The sequence below is a fragment of the Suillus subaureus genome, assembly GCF_016647635.1.
Source record: "Suillus subaureus strain MN1 chromosome Unknown BJ212scaffold_13, whole genome shotgun sequence".
Classification (NCBI taxonomy): Eukaryota; Fungi; Basidiomycota; class Agaricomycetes; order Boletales; family Suillaceae; genus Suillus; species Suillus subaureus.
In genome coordinates this window covers 278,745-304,978 of record NW_024538569.1, presented here as the reverse complement: position 1 = coordinate 304,978, position 26,234 = coordinate 278,745, and the positions used below count along the sequence as shown (strand labels likewise).

Below are 26,234 nucleotides of genomic sequence, written 5' to 3'. Positions count from 1 at the left end.
GGGGTGTAAAATACTGTGTGATGGTGGATTCATAGGTTGCTGTCTATAGTCATATCCTGCAGAATGACAGGCACACTGTCTAAAGCTTGGTGGCCATTATTTCCATCTGTCATCTCAAGAGCTTCCACAGAGAACCAGTCATCCCATATGGGTAGATGCCAGGAGCACATCCCTTCAGGATTCAAATCATCCCATTCTGGCCAGATGCCCCAGGACTGGAACAGTTCTTCTGTAAGTTTGGCCTCTTCAGGCATTTTAGAAATATGTTCAGGTAACTTGCCTGTTGTGTCAATCAGGTCAACATGCGCATCATATATCTAGGTTGGACTTACTGCCTAAAAGCTTGCAAGTCTCATTGATACATCCACTATCCTCCAGCAACTTGTGAATTTCTCCATCTGAGTGAGCTAGATGTCCTGCCACACATCCTTCACAATCAAGTGGTCTGTCTCAGTAGTGGAGGAGGGTTGGTAGGTAAGGCCCAGGACCCTGGTAGATCGGCCAATGGCAGAATTGCTATTGTAAATCACTGATACAACATCAGCAATAGTCTCATGTGCTGACTCAGATTCTCCCTTCAAGGCCATCTTGAAGCCACTGCTGTGTCTTACAATAGACTTGTCATAACCCAGGAACTCCAAGTCAGCATGCTTGAACCATGCCATGCAATTAAGGAATTTGCTAATGTCATAATAGATGTTGATAGGAAGAGTTACAGACAATCCTCCCCAAGTGTAGGTACATACGAAGAGATCAGCACGCAACAAGAGCAGACTCACAAAGTACCACCAATTGATCTGATTTGTCAGAATGAGTCACATGATCTGACATATATTCCATTGCTTGCTCCATGAGAACCTTGGTGTTATAATACTTGATCTCTAGCACAGAAATAACATCTGCCCATTCAATGGAGTTGATAGGCTTTGTGGTATCCATCAATACAGTGTCAGGCTTGCAACAACCTGGCCTGATGGGAGCAGCCATGTTCACACCAGTTTGGGGATGAATGAAAGTGTTGCTGGTGTGAAGCCAAGTACATTTATGAAGTTTCAGCAGGGCTGACCTGCCATGGTGGTTGGCAATGATTTTGTCAATCCAAGTACTGCCCTGAACAATGTTGGTGAATATCAAGCAAATCAATCACATCTTGTAAGTTCAACACATAGAATGCTACTCACTTTGTTGAAAAAATGTACAATGCCCTTCTCTTTTGCAGTGTCCTTTTGCTTATTGTACACCAAGGGCATGCAGAGATTGACCAATGACCCATCATGCGTCCTTGTGACTCCACAGCTTGAAACTGTTTGATGATATTAGCAGAATTGTTCATAAAATAATAGGTACATACTTTACTACACCACACCTCTGCCATGTCACTAGCCTTGTTATCAAGAACTCCCCACTCTATAAGCTCATCTTACACCCTATGCCTGGCTACCACCATGTCATCCTTAAGGTCTGTTGGTTTTAAATGATATGGTAAGCCATCCTCCAGTCATGCTTTGAACCATCATGTCCCATTTTCATGCATAAGGGACACTATAGCATCCAAGTCGTTATCACTTAGGTGTATGTTAGCACCAGAAACTGCTTCCTCAAGTGCTGAGAGCAGATCCTGATAATGGCCTTTCTCAACAATGAGGAGCTTCACTTTGTTGATGATATCAATTATGATGAAATCAGGCTTTGCATACATAGCATGGAAAAAGTAACAATTTTTCCAAGGAGTTATGTAAGATACATAGCGGCTATTGCACTCCATCCATCGCTGCATGACACTCACTCCAGGATATTGGACATCTGATGAGAGTAAGATCACATGTAGCTAGTGAGTATCCTATTAGTTATACAATGAAGAATTATATTACATGAACGAATGGTGACTTGCCATATAGTGCTCCCTCGGCTGTTGTTTGGTGACCTGGGGAATCAGGGTGTTGGACTGTGTGTGAACCCTGAAAAAAGAAACTGATTTCCCACAACAAAGGTAGTTTGACAAGGTTACTATCAGCCCATTCAAGTATACAGTCACCTACCACCATATCTGGATCTGATGTGACATTGTGCAGTGTTGAAAGTGAAGCAAGAGCTGACAAGCTTTGATTCTGAATGTTCTGATTGCCCTTCTCAAGATATTCAGTGCCGGGTGAGCCTGTTGGAGTATCCCATCATGGTCATACTATCATCAGTGAACAGATGAGAATATATATAAGGCAATATAACATTGAGCATCACAATAATCTGCATAAATTTGCTGATGTGGCTTTCACATGGGAATGTCTTTGAGGAAACAGTGATTCTGCTTCCTACCAATCTTCAATTGGATGGATTGAAGAGAAATCAAACAAGCATGAATGTATGAAGTTAAATATGGATCCAGCCTGAGAGGGATGATGAAGGAGGTTGTAATGTGTGGGAGTGAAAGATAATTTGGTGATGGTACTAATAGTGCTAATGTGTATCATTTAAGCTTCATAGATATATTTTTGCCAGCTGAGGGTGACTTGTCATTTGCTTTAGATTAGGTGGAACACCTTCCCATGTCTGAATTTGTCCACAACCACTGCAAACATGACTCCCGCAATGCACCACCATTCTTCCTTATGATGGGATACAAGCCCAGAGCTCTACCTCACGTTCTACCCAATTCCACCATTCCTGCCATGGAAGAACAACTCCACCTTCTACAAAAGATAAGAGAAGAAGCTATCTCCTGCCATAACCTAGCAATACAGCGCATGGCTGCATGATCATATGGAAAGAAGTATCAACCATGGAAGGTCAGTGATAAGGTTTGGTTGTCAGGAAAGAACCTCATCACACAGCTACCATCAAAGAAGCTCACTCCAAAGTGATATGGTCCCTTTACAGTGAAAGCCATACTTTCTCCAATCACATTCATACTCCAACTACCAGAACAATGGAAGGTTCATCCCATGTTCCACACTTCTGAGCTATCCTCCTATCACAAAACTGAAATCCATGGTCTGAACTTCCATGACCCTCCCCCAGACATCATAGATAACAAAGAAGAATATGAAATTAACACTATCCTATCACATAAAGGCACAGGTAAATGAAGACACTATCTGGTATCCTGGAAAGGATATTCCTCTGCCAGCAACAAATGGATCCCAGAAGAGAATCTCAGTAACACCTCAGATGTCCTCTCTGCATATAAGAAAACTCACCAATTATAACCCTGAAACAATGACCTCTTCCTTTGAAAGATTACAACACTGCCTACTCCACCTTCGACACCTTACCACTGCTATGAACCTCGCCTCTGAAAATGTTGCCTCCCCATCCTTGACTGAAACCACTTTATCCAGTGATTTGTCCCTTGTTGATTACTTCACTATCCTTGATGAAATCAAGAATAACACCCTCTTTGAATCTGCCATCACATTCCCACAATGCATGATTGAGATGGATCAACGCTTAGGAGAAACTGGAGCAATCTCTAGTGGACTCCTCATCAACATCATCAGATCTGCCAGTCTCATTGAGCAAACAGCTAACCTCATTGATGATGATCTTCACAAAACCATCTTCCACCACCTTCACATACGCATTCACAATACTGCAATCCATCTGTTGCCTTCTAGTACTAAAGAAGCTATCAGAGAGGCTATCCATATCATCACTGAACAAATCACCACAAACCCAGTTGCACAACCCCCATCTCCACACATTGCAACCCCCATCCCACCGCCAGTTCTTCCATCACCTACCATTGAGTGTATGAATAATGTTCTCAATCCTGCTGTTGTACCTTTTGTACCAGCTTCTCCTGCTCCTACCCCTATCACACCTACTACTTGCTAATACCCCACAAGATGAAGATCATCTCGAGTCAAGCGAGAACCATCTGTCTCACCCACTGTTAGAAATCGCAAACAACACTCTAGATCCCCATAACTACCACTGCAGTCCCCTACCATCACCACTGTAAAAGTAGAAACCATTGACAATGTTGTGTGTCGTAACTGCCATGTCACTGGCCATCATCATAAGAAATGCCCCAACTATTATTGCTGAGTTTGCAAGGCATACACACCCGGTCACTTATTGGTCTTCTGTAAAGACTTGAAGGGTGAAGTGGTTATCCCATTGATCTGGACTGATCTGGGTTTTTATGAAGCTCTCTCCCATTGGGAAACTGAGCAGGACACTATCTACTGTGCTGAAGAAATAGCTGAAGACTTGCAGTGGAATAACAACATGATCACTGGTTGATTGTCCATTACTGAAGAGCAGGACAACCCGTTGGATCCTAACTATGATACTGACCCTGTCTACTGGGCTAACCAGAACAACTAAAGTCAGCGAATTTGTCACTAAATGAGGGGTAATGTTACAGTCAATGTACGCCCCTATTCATTTTCTCTTACAATTACCTTGTATTACATCATGTGCTACATATCGCCACTGCTAGACTTATCTCTGACTTGTCTTATCTCTGACTCATATTGTATTACACCACAATCACTATTGCCATTGCTAGGTGATCTATTCTTACTATCTCTGACTCATCTTCAATCCCATGCCTGCCCTAAAGCACCTGTAGTTCACTATATATAGTCCACCTGGTATGCTGTAGTTCTGCACTTAATCTTACTAGGTTTTACCTGGAACTTCCTTCACTTAAGACCTCCAATCTTAAGTCACCCGAACATTGATATTCAAGTCGAGGACACTCTCCTTGCCTTGTCTTATGACCCTTGCATTTGGAAGGTCTAGAACCGACTCTAGCTGTCACTCTTATTAAGCTGCTATTGTCATAACTATCCTAGTTCATAACACCACTTGTCTGGCTTTCGCAAGTTCCATAGGCAAGTTACATAGCTTCAAGGTCATATGGGTGCAGCTGTCACACACATGTCACATAATGTGACTCATAGTACACAAAGCAGTAACTCATTTTTTCCAGGACACATACAATGTCAATCAACATCTATCTTGTTATTTTCTGGATCCCCTCTCATTTTGCTCTCTCCAAGCACAAACTGGACTCATCATTTCAGGATCAAATGCACTTCAATTTTTGGACTGTACCTTCTACCCCAAGTCAGATCTTGACATTTATTCTCACCCTGGTCACATTTACGAGGTGCTAGAGTGGATCAAGAGTTTTGGGTATTAGTTTGAACCACACAGGTATTAAGTAGAGGACTGGCATAACCAGGTTTCACCTGATTGGATGGCACAATCCTGAGAATCTGAGTCCTGGACCCACCACAGGAAGAAGAAGAAGTATGCTTGGCACAGTATTCTAACATTGCTGAAGTCTACACCTTCAAATGGTTTGTAGTTATAGACAGAGAGCATGTGGAGTTCTGGATTCAAGTTATCCAGACAACCTATAACCCCATTGATACTATCATGAAATATCACTCAAGTGTATCCAAACCATTCCCTTTCTTTCACACAAGGTTTGATGCTCTTGGTTTCAGCTTGTGTTATGAATATCATTACCTTCTATGCAGTGTATTCATTCTACCCAATTGCAACATTCAAGGACCGAAGTGCACTCAAAATCCCTGGATTGAGGCACCACCCAGATGTCCTTGCAAAGTATATCAAGAGAGGTTGGAGAGCCTATTCAGTGTTCAGGCCAGGTGATCTTGCACAGCCCTATGAATCTCCATTCCTCCTGAACATGGCATGATGGGTTGGTGATTGTCACTATTGGACTGTTTAGCTAGATACATCAGGAAGTATGCCCTGTACAACATTGTCCCCATCCTCAGAACAATTTTCATGGGACCCCTCAACCCAGAACCATTGGACAATGTTGACCGAGCCATCCACTCTCACCAGTCTCAGTGTACCAAACATGGATACCAAACTCATTGTGACCACTATCTTCTATTACAATTATTTGGTTCCCAGTAATTTGTTTTCTTTGGCAATTCATGAGTGGGTGTTCTTTATCACAAACTAGTAACAAGACATGACTGGACTTGGTGTGTCTATCAACACGCGACCCATTTCAATTGTATTCACACCTGCACTTAGGTTTGATGCTGAAATACCAAGGTTCCATGAGTTGGAGTAGAGCGGGTGACAGAGTTCAAGGTCTGTTAGAGTGGGTTGTTTGGTAGACAAACCAGCCTGGCACTGCTGTTTCATTTGGTCTTTCATCTTGTCAAAACTTGTTGTCCCACACACATTGCACATGGGTTAATATTGCAAACATCATGCTCTTAGGCATGCTCTGAAGAAATGCTTTGATGCACCAATGGATTATTCACTATATAAAGTAATATTTGACCATCTGAAGTTTCCCTCAGTTCACTTATGGTTGGGTAAGCATCTCACCTGCAACACTTGGTAGACTGTGATCGGTCTGATTGATTCTGTTTCAGATGACTTGATGACTATCATTCCCACTAGCAAAGGCTTGCAGTCTTCCATTGTTGTGGGCACTATGGAGATATGTTGAAACCATTTCCAGCTTACTGATTAACACGTCTACTGGGCCTGGGGCCTAAAGCAATTCGAAGTTTGAAGACCCTTTAGCTAAGCTTGTGTAACAATGTTTAGTATTTACTACAATGGACCATCCTTCCATTTTGAGGTAACTACTACTTGTCTTGCAGAAAAAAAACAAATGCCTACATCAATCAGGATTCAAGGAATCAAACAACAATCTTGGCAGCTTTAACACTACATAAGTACTTGCAAGCGACTTTCATTGTCAAAAGTACATGACCATGGTAGGTTCATCAATCAGCAGCCTTGAAGTGTGAATTGTCAATAGTAGTAAAGACAAGGCTGTCATCCATGAGTTTATCTAATGCATTACTGGAGACTGTGAGACATACTTGATTGTGACAGTGCTACCTCTGACAGCACATGCAATAGAACCAACATGCACACCTTCCTCATTAGAAGGTTGGTTCAGCATGAACGTTATGATTGTATATTCCAACTTTGGCAAATGGAAATATTGGCTGTTGTTCATAGCGGGGGAATGCGACTGAACTGTGTATGCAGAGCCTCTGTCATATCCCATATGCCAGACATAGATCCCATCATATTCCCACGCTTTCCGGACCTATTTCCGGACCCCATATCCAACTCATTCCTGGATCCCCTATCCTGTCCACCCTACACACATTCCATCCAGCAAGACATCCAGACTTTACCTCCTCTTGGATTCTAGACTACATCCATCACCTCACATATCTCAGTCCTGTTTCCGCCCTGCCTTCTGGATCTCCGGACCTCCGGATATTAACTGTTACTATCTCCAGACCTATTCCCGCCCTCTATCCGAGATCCTGCGCCTATCCCCATTTAGGCATCTCTGCCTTTCCGGTTCTCGGTTATCTCTCTTTCTGTCTTGCTGATTGATCCTTGTACTAGTTTCATCTCCAAGTTCATTTACTTATATTCCGTCTTACTTACCAATGTGTTTCCGCATGCTCGTACATAGCCTTACTCCTTTGCTTACTGATCCTCTCAGATAGCCTCTAGTATATAACCCCTGTACAACTACAGTAGAGTCCTCAGTCTGAATATCATCTTAGTTCCTGCTCTCTCATCTTAGATCCTGTTCCACTTGCCAATCATCTTCTGAACTTCAGTCCATCTGAGTCTTGTCCTTTTCCATAAGGCCTAGGGAAGGATTCCCTAGGCCGGAATTCTGGACCTTCAGATTTGTCCCCTATGTCTCTGTCCCAAGTCTAGGGATTGCTTCCCTAGGCTGGAGTCTTGCCTTTCTGGCACTTACCCTCTTTCTGGACTTAGGTCCACTTCCTGTCCCTCCAACTCTACCTTAGGGTAGTCTACCTCTGTTTGCTTCTGCATCGGACTTCATCCGATGTAGCCCCTATTCCTTCCAGACCTCCAGACCTCCTGTCCCTCATACCTCCAGGCATCCTGTCCTTTGGACGTTCCACCCTCCATACCTTTGGATGTTCTGCTTTCCATACCTTTGGACGTTCCATCCTCCATACCTCCAGACCTCCTGTCCTCCAGACCTCCTATCCTTCCATCCTGTTTTCCTGTAGAAGTATTACCTTGCAGTGGGAACTCTCCTGAGCATTTCCTGCATTCCTCTGGAACTCTCCCGCACTCCTCCGGATGTTTCCTGCACTCCTCCAGAAGTCCTCCCACACTCTCCACCAGAGTAGCCAGCCTCCGGAAGTCCTCCAGACTTTGTCGGACCATCATCAGACTTCCTCTGAAATGAAGGGCACATACTCAGGTAAGGGGCACAGCGTACAAGCTGAGGCCAAGCCCCTCTGAGTCAGTCTCTCTCTCCTTTGAGCATGATTCTTAACAGCCTCCATCTGCTGGGGATCTGGCAGCCTGGGCCTGTGGAATTGTTTTTGGATTTTGTCCAGCACAAGGGGGCTGCTCATGAAGATCAGATCAGTGATATCATAATTTGGTGCAATGTACTGTCCTCACATTAGTTTCACTGCGGCTTGTGGAGGAAGAAATTTATGTGATGGCACTCAATCCTGTTCCACTCTCTTCTATCGAGGAGTCAATCCAATGTTGGGCTTTGATGTGACCTGTGCCATTGTCGAGCCAGTATAAGTTGTTGGTGGCTTGGCTCTGTATTGAAATGACATAGCTGACAATGTTGACCTGTAAATTTGCAGTTCAACCAGCTAGCTACACAAAAATAGATGTAAAAAATTACCTGGCTGAATTCTGTATCATCCAGCATCCACTCTGCATCTGAATGCACCTGGGTTGCATTTAGGAGCTGAAGTACAGTCAGAGGTCGTAAGGAGTGGGCTATCTCAGTTCTCTATGTTGTGCTCAGTTTAGGAGAGAATCAGAATGATCATATGCAGCATACTTGACTGGCTCCTCCTGGGCTACCACTTGCACTTCCATATGGCGATCTACCAGTCATGAATCCACCTCCACCTCCAGCACCACTGTTTCCATAGTAGTCATTGACTTCTCAGCCTAATAAGTGGGATTTTCAGGGATAGTATGACTGCTTACATTGACTCATCTCATTGGTGTTCTTTTAGTGAGCAAATTTATCATGATGGCACAGACAAGAGAAATGCATAGAGTCACAAGTCATGCATATTCCATGACATAATTCAATATGTCACAATTACATTCAACAAACCTAAGTATGTAGTGTGGCAGTAGCATGAGTAGTGAGTGGGGAGCAGTGTAGGTGAAAGTAATATGTGATGTCAGTATCGAAAATGGAGGGCCGGCTTACTGGCCATAATTGGTACAAATCTTGACCATTCCTTTACCAATGCCCTTGAGTACTTTTTTGCGTGACTTGCTGACACTCTTTGCAATATTGAGCACAAAATCATGATGCAGCTAATGAATGGTGTCAGATCATGATCTGATAATCAAAAGCACATGCCTACTGTCGGGAAGTCAGTGATTGGTTTACAAGACTCAATAAAGCTCTTCCATCATTCAGCCAACCCAGCCACCTCGCCCAACTTCAAAAGGTTGTTTGACATTGTCTTGAGTACTGTGCAGGCCTTCAAGCGAATATCCTTGAGTAATTGCACAAGCTGAAATGTGATGAGATGAGTTTAGACACATCTTGTTTTTGTTAAGGCCTATTATTTCACTCGCTGCCCCCAATTTGTGAATCTTGACAACAGATGTGGTCTTGAAGTGATGAGATCCTACTGCAAAGAGAAGGAAAGCCTAGACTTAAAGTGAACAAAGCGTAGACTAGAACTCAAGTGAGACTGTACCTCTTGGGTGAGTGTTGCTACATGTGGTAGGTCTGAGGGGAGGTTTTGGCTCTGTTGTAACAGCATGAAGTGAGTGTGCATATCTGTGAAAAGAGTGAGCAGTGAGCCAGCCTAGGAAAACTGAACGTACACTTGAAGAATTGTGCTACCAATTGAGATGGTTCCTTCACAGGAGGAGCTTCTTCGTCCTTCTTTGCATGACCATTGATGTTGGTGTCACCATTTAGGGCTTTGAGGTCAACACCCCTAAGTGGGAGCCTGGTCCTAAGCTCATTCTGCTTGTTGGCCTCAGCAAGCACCACCACTGGACAAGCCAGTCACTGGCCTATTCCATGAGTTGCAATTCATCAGCCATCAACTAATAATATTATTAATGTGAATCATGACTCAACCATGAATTATCCTACCTCTGCTGCTTCTTCAGGTGTTCGGACAGCTAGATGTTCCCTGAGAGGAAGTTGGACTTCTGGTTCTGGGCTCTTCTTTGGTTGGTCACCAATCAGTAGCTTCTCCTTGACAATATCATCCAGATCACTAGCATGCTGGAAAGCACATATGTAGATTTTGATAAAATACCACAGCCATCCTTGCTGTTTGAGAAGAAGGTCAACAAATGCAAGTGTTGACATAGATGAACAGCATACTCCAGTTGAGCTGCCAAACATCAGGGTCTGGTCATTCAACAAAGGCTGGCATGCTGGTTGATAATTGGGCAGCATGCCAAAGTCCCAGTTGTCATGGTGGATTGAGAACAGGAGTCGAAAACATATGTGTATTACACTGGAGGCCTTTACAGCGGTCAAAGACAAACTTCAGCTCTATCAGCTCCATGTCAATCAGATCAGAATTGATAGGCTCATGCGTCATCTGCATGCAAACATGCTCAAGCTTAATGACATCACATTGGAGGGAGTTCTCCAACTTGTCATCAAAAGAGACAAATTCTGGTATCTGTAGGGGATCACCATCCTGAAAGCACAAGAGTGTAAAAATCTGACCTGACTGTACTTCTCTGATGTGAATGCACAAATGATGAAATCCAGGGTCTATGAAAAATGAGAGAGAGGTCAACATACAAGAAGGGTACTCACATCTTGGGAATTACTGACATAAATCTGGCTTGATTCTATGCATTCTGAAGGGTATGTCAGGTCCCCAGATGCAGAAAGGGAGAAGGTCGATGCCTGTGTGAGAAGAAAGTGGGAAAGAGTGTCATCTTGGACTTGTTTTATATTTATGGCACAGTAGTGGTCCAGAGCCAATGATGAGGCTCCTGTAAATTCTTCAGTATAAGAGCTTAGAACATCTGTAGGAACACATACCAAGTAGATGGTATATGCATACAAGTAGCAACTGAATCTGGAACGACATACAACTCTTCATCAAAGCAAACTCCAGCACAACAGCAGCATTGTATAGATAGCTCTTGTCCTTGGTCATTGTCCACAGGCTGACAAACACATGGCCAATAAGGATTGTGATATCATCAGCTGGCTGATGTTCAGTTACAGGCAAGCTGGAATCCAACTCTAGTCCCACCATGTACTCTTTGATATAGGTAGATGCCAAATACAACTCTTTGTCTGTGGATAGCTCTGAAGCTGTAAGACTGATTCATTGTAACTTCTGAACATTTATCACCCATTGCAGATCACCTGTAGTAGCCTACATTACCAAACAAACTTAGGACATGGGAAAACCCATATAAGAAGACAGTACACACAAAGGAGGATTCTTGAGATGCATGGAAACTTATCCATTGCAATTTCGCATCAGTGCCAAGGTCTACACAAGGATGCAAATCTTTGAAACAACACACCTTATCGCCAAACTGGAAGAAGTACTTTTCTATCAAGTCAACCAGAGTGCTCTCATCTGTCAAAGTCCACAATCAGTGCACGAGGTCCCAAGGCAAGCATCATACCAGAGGACATTCCATAGGAAAACACATTTTTCTCAAGCTCCAAAGGTGCCAAGGAGGCAGAACGGTTATTTGAGCCATCTACCTTGACAATTTTGGTCAAGAAATCGCATGTTTTCACAATGTTCTTGGAGCACTCTCACTTTCCCTCTTCGCTGATATCAGGCCCTTGCACTGAAGCAAAAGTGGCATCAATCACTGAAACAAACTCCAGCCAATTCTGGTACAAATCAGATTACATCAAAAGTAACATCTGATGCTCGCTCACTTGTTTTTGATCTTCTCTTGAGCCCGTTCCCCCTCATCCTTGTATAGACCATGTTCACACTAGATTTCCCTGCGAGTCTCATTACACACAAGGCTGGCTGAACAGATTGACTTCCCAATATCACTTTCCAGCAAGGTGTTTGCTTCATCCTACAGTTGGAGCTCCTGCAGGATGATCAGATGCAAGTGGAAGCAGTCCACAGCTATATATGATGGTGTTGGACATGATGTGGATGCACCTATAATAGTCTAGTTAACAAACATGGACTCGAGAAGAAGAAGATTGATGATTACCCAATACTTTGTCATCTGATGTACACTCTGGTTCCCACCTGTGCTTGAATCGCCCTGCATGGGATGATCTCAGGTGTGGATCAGATTGTAGAGCTTGAATAACTTGACAATCAAGGTGTCCCAATTGCATTTATAGAAGGGTCTTTCCTCAAGATAGTTTTGAATAAATGTAGATTTGAGTGGAAGGTTCATTATTTTCTGACAATGATAATGAAGGATGACACATGAGGAAATGTAGGGAATGTACATCGTGTTTCTATGGAGATGAAGAGTTAGTTGACATAAGGCAAGACAGCATGAATGGATGTACCTTTAGGATTTTGGGAAAACCAGTGATATTCAACTTGGTGTACAGTGCCAAGTCATGAACATCTGCTATGAGGTTGGTGACTTCTTCTTGAATGCCGTGAAAGAGGTGTTCGAGTGATGCATCAGATTGGTCATTGTCAATATCATCATCATCATTGGAACCCTCATTGGGACCATAGTTGGAAGGGCATGCTTGGTGTGATTCTGGGTCAGAGCAATGGGTGGGAGATGGCTCAGAAGAAGATGAAGATTCTTGAGCAATGAGCTTTTGGAGATCCTTTTCAGCATCATGTATATGGCAAGATAGCTTAGCGGTCTGAACAGAGTCATCTGAAGCAGAGGAATGAACTGAGTTTTGACATTTTTACCTTTTGTTTCTGGAAATCATGAACTTTATCAAGCTCCTTTTTCAGCATGGCAGTGAAATCATGTTCATCTTGGTCGTCCCAGTTGTGAGAGGTGGTACAAGACTATGCAGATAGGGCAGGTGAGAATTGGTCAGGCAGATTGGAGAAGGAGCTCATGCTTCAATAAATTGTAGTTGATGTAGAAGGGTCTCCACTCATCATAAAGGCTAGTCTGTCAAACTAGTTCCATTCAATCAATTTGCCATATGCAAAAATAACACACCGTGATCTTCCTTCTGAACTTCATTGTGTACCTGTCAACAACTAGGAGTAGATAGGAACCCTTCAGAGGACAGTGTTCTATAAGCCAGTACTCTCACCAACATGAAACAAGGAGAAGTTTGGGTGTTATGATGGCTCTTGCACTTGCCACAACAAATCTCGAGAAGGTGCTTGGAATACAGAGGGCCATGCCTTAGGACCTTGTGGCATACCATGGTGGGAATGTGTTCAAGTTTGAAGCCAAGGCAGTGGGAATTATATTGGGGCAGATAGATTTATTTGTGTGACCAATGATCAGAGCGAGAATCTCATTCATAGGCTCTTGGTTTCATTATAGGAACAGATGTATAACAACTGATAGTACACATTCAGTACTGTACAGTAATCAATGTGAAGCCCTGTTGCAGGATGAGATTGATGAGAAACTAGGATGAGAATGAGTTTGTAGGGGGTGCCATTAGGGCTCTCTGGTCCTACTGCAGGCTGGCTGCTGTTGATGCTGAGTATGGATATAGTTGCTTCTGTTGTGAGCCTGATCACCCAGTGTTTTTCAGCTTATGGGTTAAGAATCTTGAAGTCGGTATCTAGCAGAGTGCCATCTTGTTTGGCATGGCATGTGATCTATCAATCAAATGGTAATGATATAGAATTTGTGAACTTTACCTCCATATTGATACCCCAAGCTTCACTGCCCTGCTGTTCGTGCTTGGCCCACAACCAATAGAAAGCCTCTAACCCTCAGTACCTCCAAGTGCATTCTCCACACATATTTTTGTCATTGCTAGAATCTGCAAATGTTCGTACTTGCACTTGATGAGTCTATGCATCCAACTAACATCACATAGGGACGAGTCAGCCACAGTTGATTTCTTTGCTGTGCTGGGGAACAAACTTTACTACACCGAGTCAGTACCTGCAAACAGCAGAGTCGTGAAGATCTTCCACTACCTCGAGTCCTGAAGAGGATCATGTATCAGCAATGCAAGTTCTACAAATTCAAGAACTCTGTATTAGTTCCTGATGATAATTCTATGAACAATGCTGAGATCATCCAACAATGTCTGGATGGGCACAATTGGACAGAAGTGTTACCAGAAAGATCTTTGAAAGCACTGGGATCAGAACCAAGAAACGACCATGTTTACTTGGTGATCAAGCCTGAAGGTGCACCACTGTTGTATCTGTTGATAATTGATGTTCTCATCCTCTTCCTCAGAGGAGACAGATCCACCCATTGGAAATGTGTGTGAGAAAGGCAAAGAACTTTTTCTTTGCTTGCAAATAACTGTAGCAAAGCTGCAGTCATGGACCACACAAGATGTTGAATATAACTTGGATGGTGGCACCTGGCTGATTCATAGCCAAGAACAACCAGATTCAATCGCTGAGATAGAGGACCAACTGCATTGAGTACATACATACACTGTACAAGATGAGGACCTGCCACCTCTTGCAGACCCCCCTCTGGGGCTGTTACCAGGCTCAAGCCTGTCAACTCTAATCGCATTCAGTAGATCCATCCCCCTCCCAGATGCGACAAGGGACCTGTAAAATGCCTCCAGTTACCAGGCGCTTTTTGATAACATATTTAAACCCACCTTGTTCGCGCCCACTGAGGACAACCCTGTTGATGTGAAGGATACCTGAGAATTTGCAGCCTTCTTCAGCATCCTCCATTCTTATCACCCAGACTGCACTCTTCTGGTGAACGACTCCTCATCCTCCCAGAAGGCTAGCAATTTCACTGTGCATTTTATATCCCCACCCTTCTTTTACCACCACAGTGAACATCTTAAATACAAAGAGTAAGTGGAATTGATTTGTTGTTGCAACCCAACTGACCATCATGAATAGGCAGATGCCTTAGGAATTTCCTATCTTCCTGAATACTTGGGATAATCATGACACCTGGTGCAAGTTCTGCCCAACCAGTGATTACATGGTTTTGTCTACTCTGTTTCTTTGCCCCTTCATTGTCTGTGAAGTAGTTTTGCAGAAGAATGTGTCTGATCAATTCCGCATGCTAGTTCAAGGCATTGCTCTTGCATGTGCAGGACAATGTTTCATGTCAGGTGAAGTGAAACTCTTTGTTGTGGTAATTTATCTCCGTGCAAATTTGACTGCTGAAAGACATATCATTGCTCAGCCTGGTGCAGATAGGAAGGTCCATTGCTCTGTTTGTCATCACTTTTTGTTTCTTACATGGAGGTCAGGTATTCATTGCCCAGAAAGATTTTGACCTTACAAAGGCCAATGAGGCAGTCACATTCCTTTGTGAGATGTACAGCCTCAAGCAGGAGCTTGACAATTTAGGGGGCATACTTGATCCAAAGAACAAGAAATGCCTTGGTGGTATCAAGGTTGCCACTTCCGAGGTGATTTCTCTTACGTCACAGGCTCAGAACAACAAAACACTGATAATGACATTGACCTCAGTCTCTGAAGATCATTGTGAAGCCAGTGGCGCTCAGGATGATCTCAGGATCTTTGATGTAGATGATATTCAAGGTATTTTGAGAAAAATGCATTACAAGATGTCATTCATTGTGTTTGGGGTGTGTACTGCCACAATTTATAATATAGTAACACTGACAATATATCTTACAGTATCCATTCCTCGCCTTGGTGTCAAATGTTGAGGATGATTCTCAACAAGGATATCTCAAGTTCGTGAAAGAGGGGCAACAGGAGATCGAGATCTTGTGATACCTTACAGGAATTGGATCTCCTTCAAACTACACCATTTTGCCAGTCCAAATCTGGCCGGTGCAAGGGGGTAATGTTATATTAATGCCTATGGCTGACAGCCACCTTACCAGTCTATCCAACCCTGACACACACCTATGGCCTGTGGCCAAGCAGCTGTTTGAAGCTGTTAACTTCATGCATCAGCATGGCATGTGCACCTGGATCTGAAGCCTCCAAACATCCTCCTCCCCACTGATGGTGGCCACCTGTCTATTATGGACTTCAACAGATCAGTACACATCAAAGGCACTGAACACATGTTCCACAGTGTCATTGGCACCACCAGATATCTTGCACCTGAAGTCATGCCTGGTCAAGGCCTCTACAACATGATCTGCATGGACTTGTGGTCCTGTAGGAAGACATTGGAGGAGCTGTGTTTCCTGTGTAGGCCATCCAGGGATCGCAATGCACTACTCGAAATAGCTCAAGAACTCATGAATGAAGACCCAAAACAGCAACTGGTGATGTCGGGTGCCTTGAAGAGGCTGGCATTCCACAAGGTTGATGCCAATACAGGACCAGGTTGCTTCAGGTAGTGTGCTCCATTCTTGGCATGTATGCCACATTGTATGTGAGCATTTGTCTAATTGTTCTGGGCAGTTTCTCCTTTGTCATACCACCAGAAGTGCACACTCTCAACCTGCTTGCATACTGTGTTTACCCTCAATGTCATGGCCTCAGTTGCAATATGGAGCACCTCCCCACCTCCACCATCCCAGCACCCAACTGCAGGCTCTCACCATGAATAGCCTATTTACCAGACTTTTGCATGCATGGTACATCTGCAGGACTGCCATAGTACTAGGTGCACACCTGATTGCACACCGCTCTAGGGTGACTCACCCTCCCTGACTCAGAATATTGGAAATTGACTTGCCCCATACTGTGATGAGGATGGGAAGAGCTGGTATCACTCTGGTATGTTGAACATTCCACAAATCATACTAGAGTTTAATGTCAATACAGTATGTGATTCTGCGTGAACCTACTCTGATTCAGTATTACAAGGTGAGATCATTTTCTTCAGGCTGCAATGTGGTTTTTTGAACTGATTTCCCAATGCCGATAGTACCACAGCCATGTCCTGCTCTCAGAGATGATCTTGAAAAGCTGGGCTAGCACTGCAACATCTAAGCTGTAAGATATAGTCCCACCTTCAGGGATCACTGATACTAAATAAGTTGTTCGCAGAGACATTGTTTTCCTCAACACAATGGGAAGTATGCTGGGAGGATATCCTCCCACATGCATTATTGGAGCATCCAGCTCTTCTCAATGGCTACTTGACCGTGTTTGTCAATGCTGCATACTGACATGCAACACATGCAGACTCAGAGGCAACACTCACCCTCCTTCACAGTACAATCAAGACATGTTATCAAGACCTTGGTGGAGTTCTGCCAGAACTTGACCTAGATAACATGGCTCACACTCTTTGCACCATGGAAAAACTCCTTGGCATTGACACCAGCAAGATTATCACCACTTACATTCTTTGTCCATCGTGCTGGAAAATGTACCATCCCTCTGACTTTTGCACCTTACGCAATCCAACCTGCGCTGAGCCAGATTGCTCTACAATGCTGTTTCAAACCAAACACACAACATCTGAGGGCATAAAAAAATTTCCTTTCAAGGTCATGCCAGTCACATCATTGAAACTGCACTTGCAAGGCTTCTTATGCATCCAGGGAAGTGGGACAAGCTGCAGCACTGGTGAAAAGAAGGAGATGATGAGCCAGCACCACCCATCACACACAAAGAATGGTATGCAACAAAGGCACTTGATGAGCCACTCTGCAACATTTATGATGGTTGGATGTGGCATTCTGTTCTGACAGGCATGACATGCGAGTAGGACGAGAGGAATCGGAAGGTTAAAGACATCAACATCGAAAATCTCCACCAAAGATTTGTGTCACTAAAATGTGGTATCATAGTGCATATTAACATTGACTGGTATGTGATCTTCAAACTCTGTAGCTCTACCTTCTGTTAATGTCAACTCTAGGTTCTGAGCTTTGAAATGTGCCAACTACTCTACTTGGACAGTCTAGCTCACTATCAACAATCTGCCACGATTGATTTGATTTCTTCGTGAAAATACATTCCTTCTGCTTGTCATTCCTGGCCCAACAGAACCAAACACAGACCAGCTGAATGGGCTTCTTGAGCCATTCGTTTGAGAGCTCGAAGATCTTGGTGAAGGTATGTACATTGCAGCAGTTATGTAGTAGCTTATTGACATTGATAACTGAGATAACAGGAGAGTTCTTCAAGGTGTTTGGACATCAAGACCTCAAACAAATTCATGTTGCACTTCCATTTGGAACTATGGATACACCTGCTCGCCTCAAAACAGCTGGATTTGTCTCACAAAACTCGGAGGAGCATATGTGTTCATGTTGCAATGCACCATTCTCATCATTAGTTGATCCAGTTTGCTTCAATCACTCAAGTAGGTGTTTTTTTTTCATATGTACTGAGTCCTTGTAAAAAATACCAGTTTCCAGCATAAAGCCAAGGCAGTGAGCACTTGTGTTAGCAAAGTGCTAAAAATCAGAGACAGAGCCACACCAATCAGCATCAGAAGTCAACGTGAATCCACGAGAAGGCAGCCTGATGACAGTCAAAAGAAGAGCATGTTGAGACAGAATTGAGACACTTATTAGCTCATCATAATTGTTATGATGATTCCAGCAAACACACTGGACAAGAGAAGGATCACCAAGGTAACAACCAGATGCAAAAGAAGATCACAAATAGCATTAACTTGACTTGAAAAAATACCAAAGGCTTCAGTAGATGACATAACAACTGAGTGAGAGCATTGAACCTAACAGAAAACACAGAGTCCAAACACATTTGCACATATCCGAAGTTTATTCTCACGATGGACAAGCCGACCAAAAAACACCTAGACAAATAGGTAGTGGGCCCTGCCAAGGATGTGGCCCTATATGACTTATATAATAATTGTGAGATCTTAGACAACAATGTTCAGTGATGCAAACTGTGACCTCTGGGCAATCCACAAGCAGATGGATGGACATGTCATGGTACCAGAGCATAATCAGGCACAGCTGATTGATGGAGTAGAACCATGGGCTCCTTTGAAGAGCCAGGAAATGTGTTGCCACCAGCACCAGTTGGAGTGGAGGACTCAGGTGATTTAGCATTGAAGTTTACCTTTTTGCATGGTGGAGGTGGGGCAAAGGGTGGACTCTTTCTTGGCAACTGCTCAGGTGAGACCTTGCTGTGGTGACATTTGAACCCAGCATCCAAATCTTGCATAGGTTGCGATATTTGGGCAATCCCTGGCTGGGCAGACTGAGTTTGCTCCTGGAGTATGTGATCCACTGTGTCATCCTGCTCATATATTGCAACAGTGAGTACATGTGTATTTGCAATGAGACATTCTCACCTGAGCACAATGTTGCATGCTGCCCAAGTCCATTTCGGCATTGAAATCCTTATCATGACCAAGGAAGGAGTTTTCTCCCTGGGTGGCAGTGTTGTGGTGATTAATATCTATGGCATCTTCAAACCCCTTGTTTGTGTCAGAGGCTGGGTACATGAAATGTTATTGACACTGTGAGTATTAATGACAGGTGATACTGACCTTCGCAGCTGCCAATGGCAGGGTCATCAATCTGCATCACAGCTCCCTCAGGGGGTCACATTATCTGGGCTTCTACCATTGACTCAGCAACAGAGAGTGTGGTGGTCTGATCATCCTGTGGCTGCCTGAGTGTTGTTGTGCCAGTGACCCTTGCATCCACACCCCCTGCAGGTGACTCAATATGAGCACCACTGGAAGGGAGAGACCATTGTGCAACCTGATGTTGAGCTGAGTCACCATTGCTGGCTGTCTCAGCACACAGTTCCTCCTGGGGATCATCAGCTTTCTCCTCCATCTCCTTACTACTCTGTGCGGCTTCAGCTGGTGTTCCTGTCTCCATAACTGCCTTCCTGATGAGACCATTGTTTGATGCAGTGACAGTGGTGGCAGCTGACTGAATTCCCTTGTCACTCACTCTTACTGTGAAGATTCAGTTGTGTTTCACACCATATGATATTGAGGTAATACTCACACTTACTGTAAAATTCCACAAAATGTGACCTCTCAACATTGCTGAGCTCTCCATCAGCCATAGCCTCATCTTTACCCTGGGGCTTTGGCTCAGTCTTGTCCATCACAGAAGCATTAGCCTGAGGCTTTGCTTTTCCTTTTCCTTTGCAAGTGGCAGTGGCCTTGTCCTCACTGTCTTGCTGCTCCCTAACCTCATTGAGCACAATGCTGTTAATGTCAAGGAATTCACCGTCATTGTCCCCTGTCTGTACAATGTTGCATGTGGTTCTGTTAAGAACCATGTTGCTCAAGGGAGAGAGACTGACTCAGAGGGGCTTGGCCTCAGCTCATACACTGCCCCTTACCCAAGTATGTGCCCTTCATTTCAGAGGAAGTCCGATGATGGTCCAACAAAGTCTGGAGGACTTCTGGAGGCTGGCTACTCTGGTGGAGAGTGCGGGAGGACTTCTGGAGGAGTGCAGGAAACATCCAGAGGAGCGCAGGAAGTGCTCAGGAGAGTTCCCACTGCAAGGTAATACTTCTACAGGAAAACAGGATGGAAGGATAGGAGGTCCGGAGGACAGGAGGACAGGATGTCCAGAGGTCCAGAGTATGGAGGACAGGAGGTCCAGAGGTACAGAGGACAGGACATCCGAAGGTACAGAGGGCAGGAGGATAGGATGTCCGAGGGTTAGGAGGACAGAATGTCCAAGGGTACAGAGGGCAGAACATCCAAAGGACAGGATGCCCAGAGGTACGAGGGACAGGAGGTCTGGAGGTCTGGAAGGAATAGGGGTTACATCAGACAAAGTCCAATGTAGAAGCAAACAGAGGTAGACTACCCTAAGGTAGAGTTGGAGGGTCAGGGATTGGACCTAAGTGTGGAAAGAGGGGAAGTGCCAGAAAGGCGGAGCTCTGGCCTAGGGAATAAATCCCTAGGCCTGATGGATAGGCCAGACTTAGCTGGACCAAAGTCCAAGAGAGGATTAGGCAAGCCTAAGTTGATATTTAAACTAAGGAAACTACAGGAGTATCTACAGGGGTTATACATACTGGAGAATATCTGGGGAGATCAGTAAGCAAAGGAGCAGGGCTATGTATGAGCATGTGGAAACACATTAGTAAGTAAGATGGAACATAACTAAATGAACTTGGAGATGAAGACTCATACAAGGATCAATAAGCAAGATGGAACAAGAGGTAACCAAAAGCCAGAAAGGCAGAGATGCCTAAATGGGGATAGGCACAGGATATCGGACAGAGGGTGGGAATAGGTCCGGAGTTAATATCCAGAGGTCTGGAGATCTGGGGATCCAGAAGACAAGGTGGATACAGGACCAGAATATGAGGAGGTGAATATAGTCCGGAATCTGAGATGAGGTGAAGTCCAGATGTCTTGCTGGATGGAGTGTGCATAGGGTGGATGGGACAGGGGGGTATGGATCAGGCTAGCAGTGGAGATCCGATGGTCTGGAGCTCAGGGGTAAATCCAGAGCGTAGTCAATCCTGCTGAGGTGTGGAGCACACAGCGGAAGAGGATCTGGGAATGGGTTGGATATGAAGTGGGGTCTGGATGTAGGCTTGGAAGGCGTGGGAATATGATGCAACATGGGTCCGGATTGTGGGATATGACAGGTTTGTTTCTTGCTGCCTTTTGTGACTTTCTTCTGTGACTTTGAGGATTTGGCTGCTGGTGTGGGTGTAACAATAATTTCCACTTCATCGTCGTCATCTGCATCAGCCACTGGATAGTCATGATGACACCTATTGCTGAAAGTAAGATTGTATACATGCCAATTAATCCTAACTTACCTTTGTTTGCAGGTAAGAATTGTCCTAGCATATTCCCCTTCCCCTCTCCATGATCAACCATCAAGATGTTGACAGTTCCCAATGCCACCATGTTGTAGACAAGGACCCCCCATGTTTGGCCTAGTTGCCATGCACGTCCAATGATCTGATTCACCAGCATGCGTGACCAGCATTGGTCCTGGTTTACCATCAGTATCACAAACATACAAATCAGCTATGTGAGTGAGATGCACAAAGAGAATGACAATGCTGGCAGCTGTAAGATTGAGGCCAATGGTGCCATGAACTTTTGGACAGTTTTGTTCCTCTCCTCGATACTGTGCCCTCCATGCATGATGAGTGGCACAATATTGTACAACTGTAGCACTGACACAAGTAGGGGGGCCATCATAGGAAATTCCATGTATATGAGGATCTTGTGCATGCCCATAGTCATGAGGTCAAGCATCTTGACATACTGCGCATTGACTTTGCCCATGATCATGTTATTGGATTGCTGAGGCACATATCTATCACTCTGATCCATCAGATTTGCGTCTGGTGCTGAAGCAGTAGGGTCCTTGATGTTGACTGCCATCTGCAAATCTGCACCTTGCATAGTGTTGGTGTTCCCATTCTCAATGTTGAAGGTGGTTTGGCTGTCAGATTCCAGATACCAAGCCAGCAGTGTGACCAACATGTCAACCCTCATCAACCTGACCATGTCCCACTCTTCCAATGACTTCACGGTGGGATATATAGGTGACGTGTGACGTGGGAAAGTGACCTTTGTGCGTCCATCCAGGTAGAATTTCTGCAGCTGTGTCAGTCTGTGGCTCCCTGAGGGGACCAAAGATGTACCATGTTGAAACTGATGTTATCTGTCATATCCCACAATCCGGACTCACATTCCATAATATTCCCACACCTTCCAAGCCTATGTCTGGACCCCACTTCATATCCAACCCATTCCCAGATCCCCTTCCACTGTGTGCTCCACACCTCAGTAGGATTGACTACACTCCAGATTTACCCCTGAGCTCTGGACCATTGGATCTCCACTGCTAGCCTGATCCATACCCCCCTGTCCCATCCACCCTATGCACACTCCATCCAGCAAGACATCCAGACTTCACCTCATCTCGGATTCTGGACTATATCCACCTCCTCATATTCTGGTCCTGTATCCACCTTGTCTTCTGGATCCCCAGACCCCTGGACCTCTGGATAGTAACTCCGGACCTATTCCCACCCTCTGTCCGATATCCTGTGCCTATCCCCATTTAGGCATCTCTGCCTTTCCGGCTTTCGGTTCCCTCCTGTTCTGTCTTGCTTATTGATCCTTGTACAAGTCTTCATCTCCAAGTTCATTTACTTATGTTCCGTCTTACTTACTAATGTGTTTCCACATGCTCGTACATAGCCTTGCTCCTTTGCTTACTGATCACCTCAGATATTGTCCAGTATATAACCCCTGTAGATACTCCTGTAGTTTCCTTAGTTTGACTATCATCTTAGATCCTGTTCCCTCAACTTAGACTTGCCCAATCCTCTCTCGGACTTTGGTCCACCTAAGTCTGTCCTACCCATCAGGCCTAGGGATTGATTCCCTAGGCCGGAGCTCCACCTTTCTGGTACTTTCCCTCTTTTCAGACTTAGGTCCAATCCCTGTCTCTCCGACTCTACCTTAGGGTAGTCTACCTCTGTGTGCTTCTACATTGGACTTCGTCCGATGTAGCCCCTATTCCTTCTGGACCTCCTGTCCCTTGTACCTCTGGGCATCCTGTCCTTTGGATGTTCTGCCCTCTGTACCCTTGGATGTTCTGTCCTCCTAACCCTTGGACATCCTATCCTCCTGTCCTTCATACCTCTGGACATCCTGTCCTTCTGTCCTCTGTCATCCTGCCCTCCTGTCCTCTGGACCTTCAGACCTCCTATCCTTCCATCCTGTTTCCTGTAGAAGTATTACCTTGCAGTGGGAACTCTCCTGAACACTTCCTGCATTCCTCTGGAACTCTCCCACGCTCCTCCGGACGTTTCCCGCACTCCTCTGGAAGTCCTCCGAACTTCATTGGACCATCATTGGACCTCATATGAAATGAAGGGCACATACTCAGGTAAGGGGCACAGCATATGAGCTGAGGCCAAGCCCCTCTGAGTCAGTCTCTCTCCTTTGAGCAACATGGTTCTTAACATTATCATCCATTGGAGCAGCCAATGATCTGTGCAAGGCAGTTATGTCAGGAGATCTACACAGCCCCCTCATGAGCTGTCTACTCATGAGCCTGTAATTTGATTCATGATGCTCATGTTGATCTCAAGCTCTGTCTTATCAAGATGCATGGGCATTATAACCATCATATAGGGCGCCAGAGTATCATTGATTTTCTGTCCATCAAAGGTCTTGGACTCTACTGTTCATTGGATGACTTGGCCATTGTAGCCACACTTGATAGCAGCAATCCATGCACTTGTAACCTTACATATCTGCATCTTGACTCCAGGCTCCTGATACTCAGTTTGCTTGGCCGCCATCCACTGAATGGTGTGTGCTGTGGCTTCTTCCCTGTCCTTGTGCATCAGTGCTCGTTGAGCAGCTTGTAGCTTCTTCCAGTGTTCCTTCTCATGGTCATTGCCATCCTTGCCTACAAAATATGGTATGCGCACCAGCCTTCCCAGATTACAAAGGTCCTTTATAATTCTGAGTTGGGATTGACATTGAGTGACGAGAGACACACCTTTGTGCTGGTATACAGTGGAGTCCCAGATGATATCAGTTTGACAATGGACACCTTGGTAATCTCAAGGGTGGCATAAAAGTTGGAGTTGAGGTTCCGCATTTCATGGACCTCATCAATGGACAAGGTAAGAAATCTGCAGCAGGACTAAAGGCACATAGCTGCTTGGCCATGCAAATTAATTGAATGTGTGGCATCAGATGCCTTTCCACTGTTGTGACCTGTGGTGCCTTTGCAGGTATCAAACACTTTGCCGCTCATGGTCATGACCTGTTAAATGTGTCATATGGGCCTGAAACTTTAGCTGGCTGATGGTTCTCACTGAATGTGTCACCAGGATGATATGGTGAATCAAGGGTGTGGTTGACATGGCCCATGGCCCCTTCCAGAACTCATCAAATGCTATCCCAGCTGTCAGATAGAAGTAGATCTCTACAGCTTTGGGGGCAAAGAATGTGCACAACTCAGAATACCATTGGTTGATCAGTGAGTTTGGCACAATGATGATGTGGGGGAGGTTGGGGATGCTAGGTTGTCCTGAAAAAAAGGGATGTTCCTCTGTGACAGAGAATAGCAAGGTTAACAATTATTGACAGCATGACGCAATGGCTCCCCATGAGGACCGCATGCTCATGTCACACCTACACCCATGGGTGCTGCAGTTCCCTCAGGGTAGCAATTGCATGAGATGAATACTTACTGAGAATTGATGCATTGTGCATGTGCATGAGGTTAATGTTAATGTTGGAAGTTACACCTGCTGGTCTGCCTCTTCCTGCAGCAACTTCCTGCACCCAGTGCGTGTCAATTATGAATGTGATGGTCCCCATCATGAGTGCTGTCTTCCCTATTCCCACTTCATCAGCGATGAGAATTCCAGGCATGTCTCCTTCTGTTTCATTGGATAACCAAATCTTATTCACAACTGCCAAGACCCCAACACACTGATGCCACAGCAGTGACAATTGTTCCATATTGTTGTTCTCCTTGATAAACTTCTTCAACATGTCCTCCTCCCATGTGCAGAGACCACTCTTCGACTGAAACTCAGCGAACAGCATGGGCTTCCCTCCAGGGAATTGAATGAGGTGATTCAAGGTTTCATTATCCATCTCTTGCCATCCATCAACACCAAGATCTCCACTTGTATTCTCCCAGTCCTCCATCTCCAGTAGAGACATCACCAGCTTCCAACTCCACCCTAACTCTCACCGACGACTCTACCCTCACTGATTACTTCTCGGTCATTGACCAGGTAGAAACAAGTGCTCTATTTGAATCCGCCATCACCTCCCAGCAATACGCTATAGAGATAGACCGCCTTCTTGGGGAATGAGGGGCAATATCTAGCGGCCTCATTATCAGGATTATTAGAGATGCCAGCCTTATTGATCGTACTGCTGCTCTCCTGGATGATGAGCATCATAAAACCATTTTCCACCATCTTCATATACATATTCGCAATACTGCGATCCACCTCCTGCCTGAGGAGACTAGAGATGCTATTAGAGAAGCTATCCATATCGTCACCGAGCGCATTGCCCTCGACCTGGTTGCATGACCACCATCCCCTCACATCACTATTCCGGTCTTACCACCAGCTCCTACTACGACTACTGAAGAGCATCAGGGTGATAATATCCCTCCTATTACTGTACTTGACGTACCAACTACTCCTCCTCCTAACCCCATCGCACGCACCACATGCAGACTCCTGCTTAAACGAAGATCCTCTCGTCTCGCCGCTAA

General features: G+C 44.8%; 7 protein-coding genes across 7 annotated transcripts; 2 read left to right on the top strand and 5 right to left on the bottom strand.

The window, feature by feature from the left end:
• Window positions 1–29: 29 nt before the first annotated feature.
• BJ212DRAFT_1299099 (uncharacterized protein) lies at window positions 30–2,065 on the bottom strand (the record flags this gene model as incomplete). The annotated part of the gene is made up of 11 exons (XM_041332794.1): window positions 30–280; window positions 333–381; window positions 426–681; window positions 780–797; window positions 830–1,021; window positions 1,067–1,110; window positions 1,182–1,303; window positions 1,567–1,687; window positions 1,787–1,828; window positions 1,872–2,007; window positions 2,040–2,065. The coding sequence occupies 11 exons, from the start codon at window positions 2,063–2,065 to the stop codon at window positions 30–32; spliced, it is 1,257 nt and encodes a 418-aa protein (XP_041193791.1).
• A 2,793-nt stretch (window positions 2,066–4,858) lies between these two features.
• Window positions 4,859–6,253, top strand: BJ212DRAFT_1349775 (uncharacterized protein; the record flags this gene model as incomplete). Its single annotated transcript, XM_041335480.1, has 7 exons — window positions 4,859–4,886; window positions 4,908–5,135; window positions 5,231–5,404; window positions 5,460–5,624; window positions 5,712–5,931; window positions 5,958–5,972; window positions 6,025–6,253. Coding segments are annotated over 7 exons (870 nt in total), but the record flags the coding sequence as incomplete, so codon positions are not given.
• A 2,877-nt stretch (window positions 6,254–9,130) lies between these two features.
• Window positions 9,131–12,081, bottom strand: BJ212DRAFT_1349768 (N-acetyltransferase B complex non catalytic subunit-domain-containing protein). The gene is made up of 16 exons (XM_041335479.1): window positions 11,858–12,081; window positions 11,661–11,664; window positions 11,437–11,588; window positions 11,346–11,378; window positions 11,036–11,306; window positions 10,805–10,986; window positions 10,525–10,706; window positions 10,358–10,493; window positions 10,121–10,303; window positions 10,024–10,038; window positions 9,844–10,000; window positions 9,714–9,796; window positions 9,589–9,663; window positions 9,433–9,524; window positions 9,372–9,411; window positions 9,131–9,321 (listed from the first exon to the last, which is right to left on the bottom strand). The coding sequence occupies exons 2-16, from the start codon at window positions 11,662–11,664 to the stop codon at window positions 9,208–9,210; spliced, it is 1,719 nt and encodes a 572-aa protein (XP_041193789.1). The 5' UTR covers window positions 11,858–12,081; the 3' UTR covers window positions 9,131–9,207.
• A 3,117-nt stretch (window positions 12,082–15,198) lies between these two features.
• On the top strand, window positions 15,199–15,839 carry BJ212DRAFT_1480120 (uncharacterized protein; the record flags this gene model as incomplete). Its single annotated transcript, XM_041340014.1, has 3 exons — window positions 15,199–15,297; window positions 15,347–15,688; window positions 15,741–15,839. 3 exons carry the CDS (start codon window positions 15,199–15,201, stop codon window positions 15,837–15,839), a joined length of 540 nt encoding a protein of 179 aa, XP_041193788.1.
• Window positions 15,840–18,938: 3,099 nt separating this feature from the next.
• On the bottom strand, window positions 18,939–20,258 carry BJ212DRAFT_1480119 (uncharacterized protein; the record flags this gene model as incomplete). The annotated part of the gene is made up of 5 exons (XM_041340013.1): window positions 18,939–19,253; window positions 19,309–19,451; window positions 19,507–19,537; window positions 19,583–19,926; window positions 19,985–20,258. The coding sequence occupies 5 exons, from the start codon at window positions 20,256–20,258 to the stop codon at window positions 18,939–18,941; spliced, it is 1,107 nt and encodes a 368-aa protein (XP_041193787.1).
• A 1,146-nt stretch (window positions 20,259–21,404) lies between these two features.
• On the bottom strand, window positions 21,405–22,635 carry BJ212DRAFT_1480118 (uncharacterized protein; the record flags this gene model as incomplete). The annotated part of the gene is made up of 5 exons (XM_041340012.1): window positions 21,405–21,700; window positions 21,769–21,946; window positions 22,002–22,092; window positions 22,140–22,561; window positions 22,609–22,635. The coding sequence occupies 5 exons, from the start codon at window positions 22,633–22,635 to the stop codon at window positions 21,405–21,407; spliced, it is 1,014 nt and encodes a 337-aa protein (XP_041193786.1).
• A 1,530-nt stretch (window positions 22,636–24,165) lies between these two features.
• On the bottom strand, window positions 24,166–25,597 carry BJ212DRAFT_1299094 (uncharacterized protein; the record flags this gene model as incomplete). Its single annotated transcript, XM_041332793.1, has 5 exons — window positions 24,166–24,392; window positions 24,415–24,418; window positions 24,486–24,596; window positions 24,808–25,022; window positions 25,186–25,597. 5 exons carry the CDS (start codon window positions 25,595–25,597, stop codon window positions 24,166–24,168), a joined length of 969 nt encoding a protein of 322 aa, XP_041193785.1.
• Window positions 25,598–26,234: the final 637 nt, after the last annotated feature.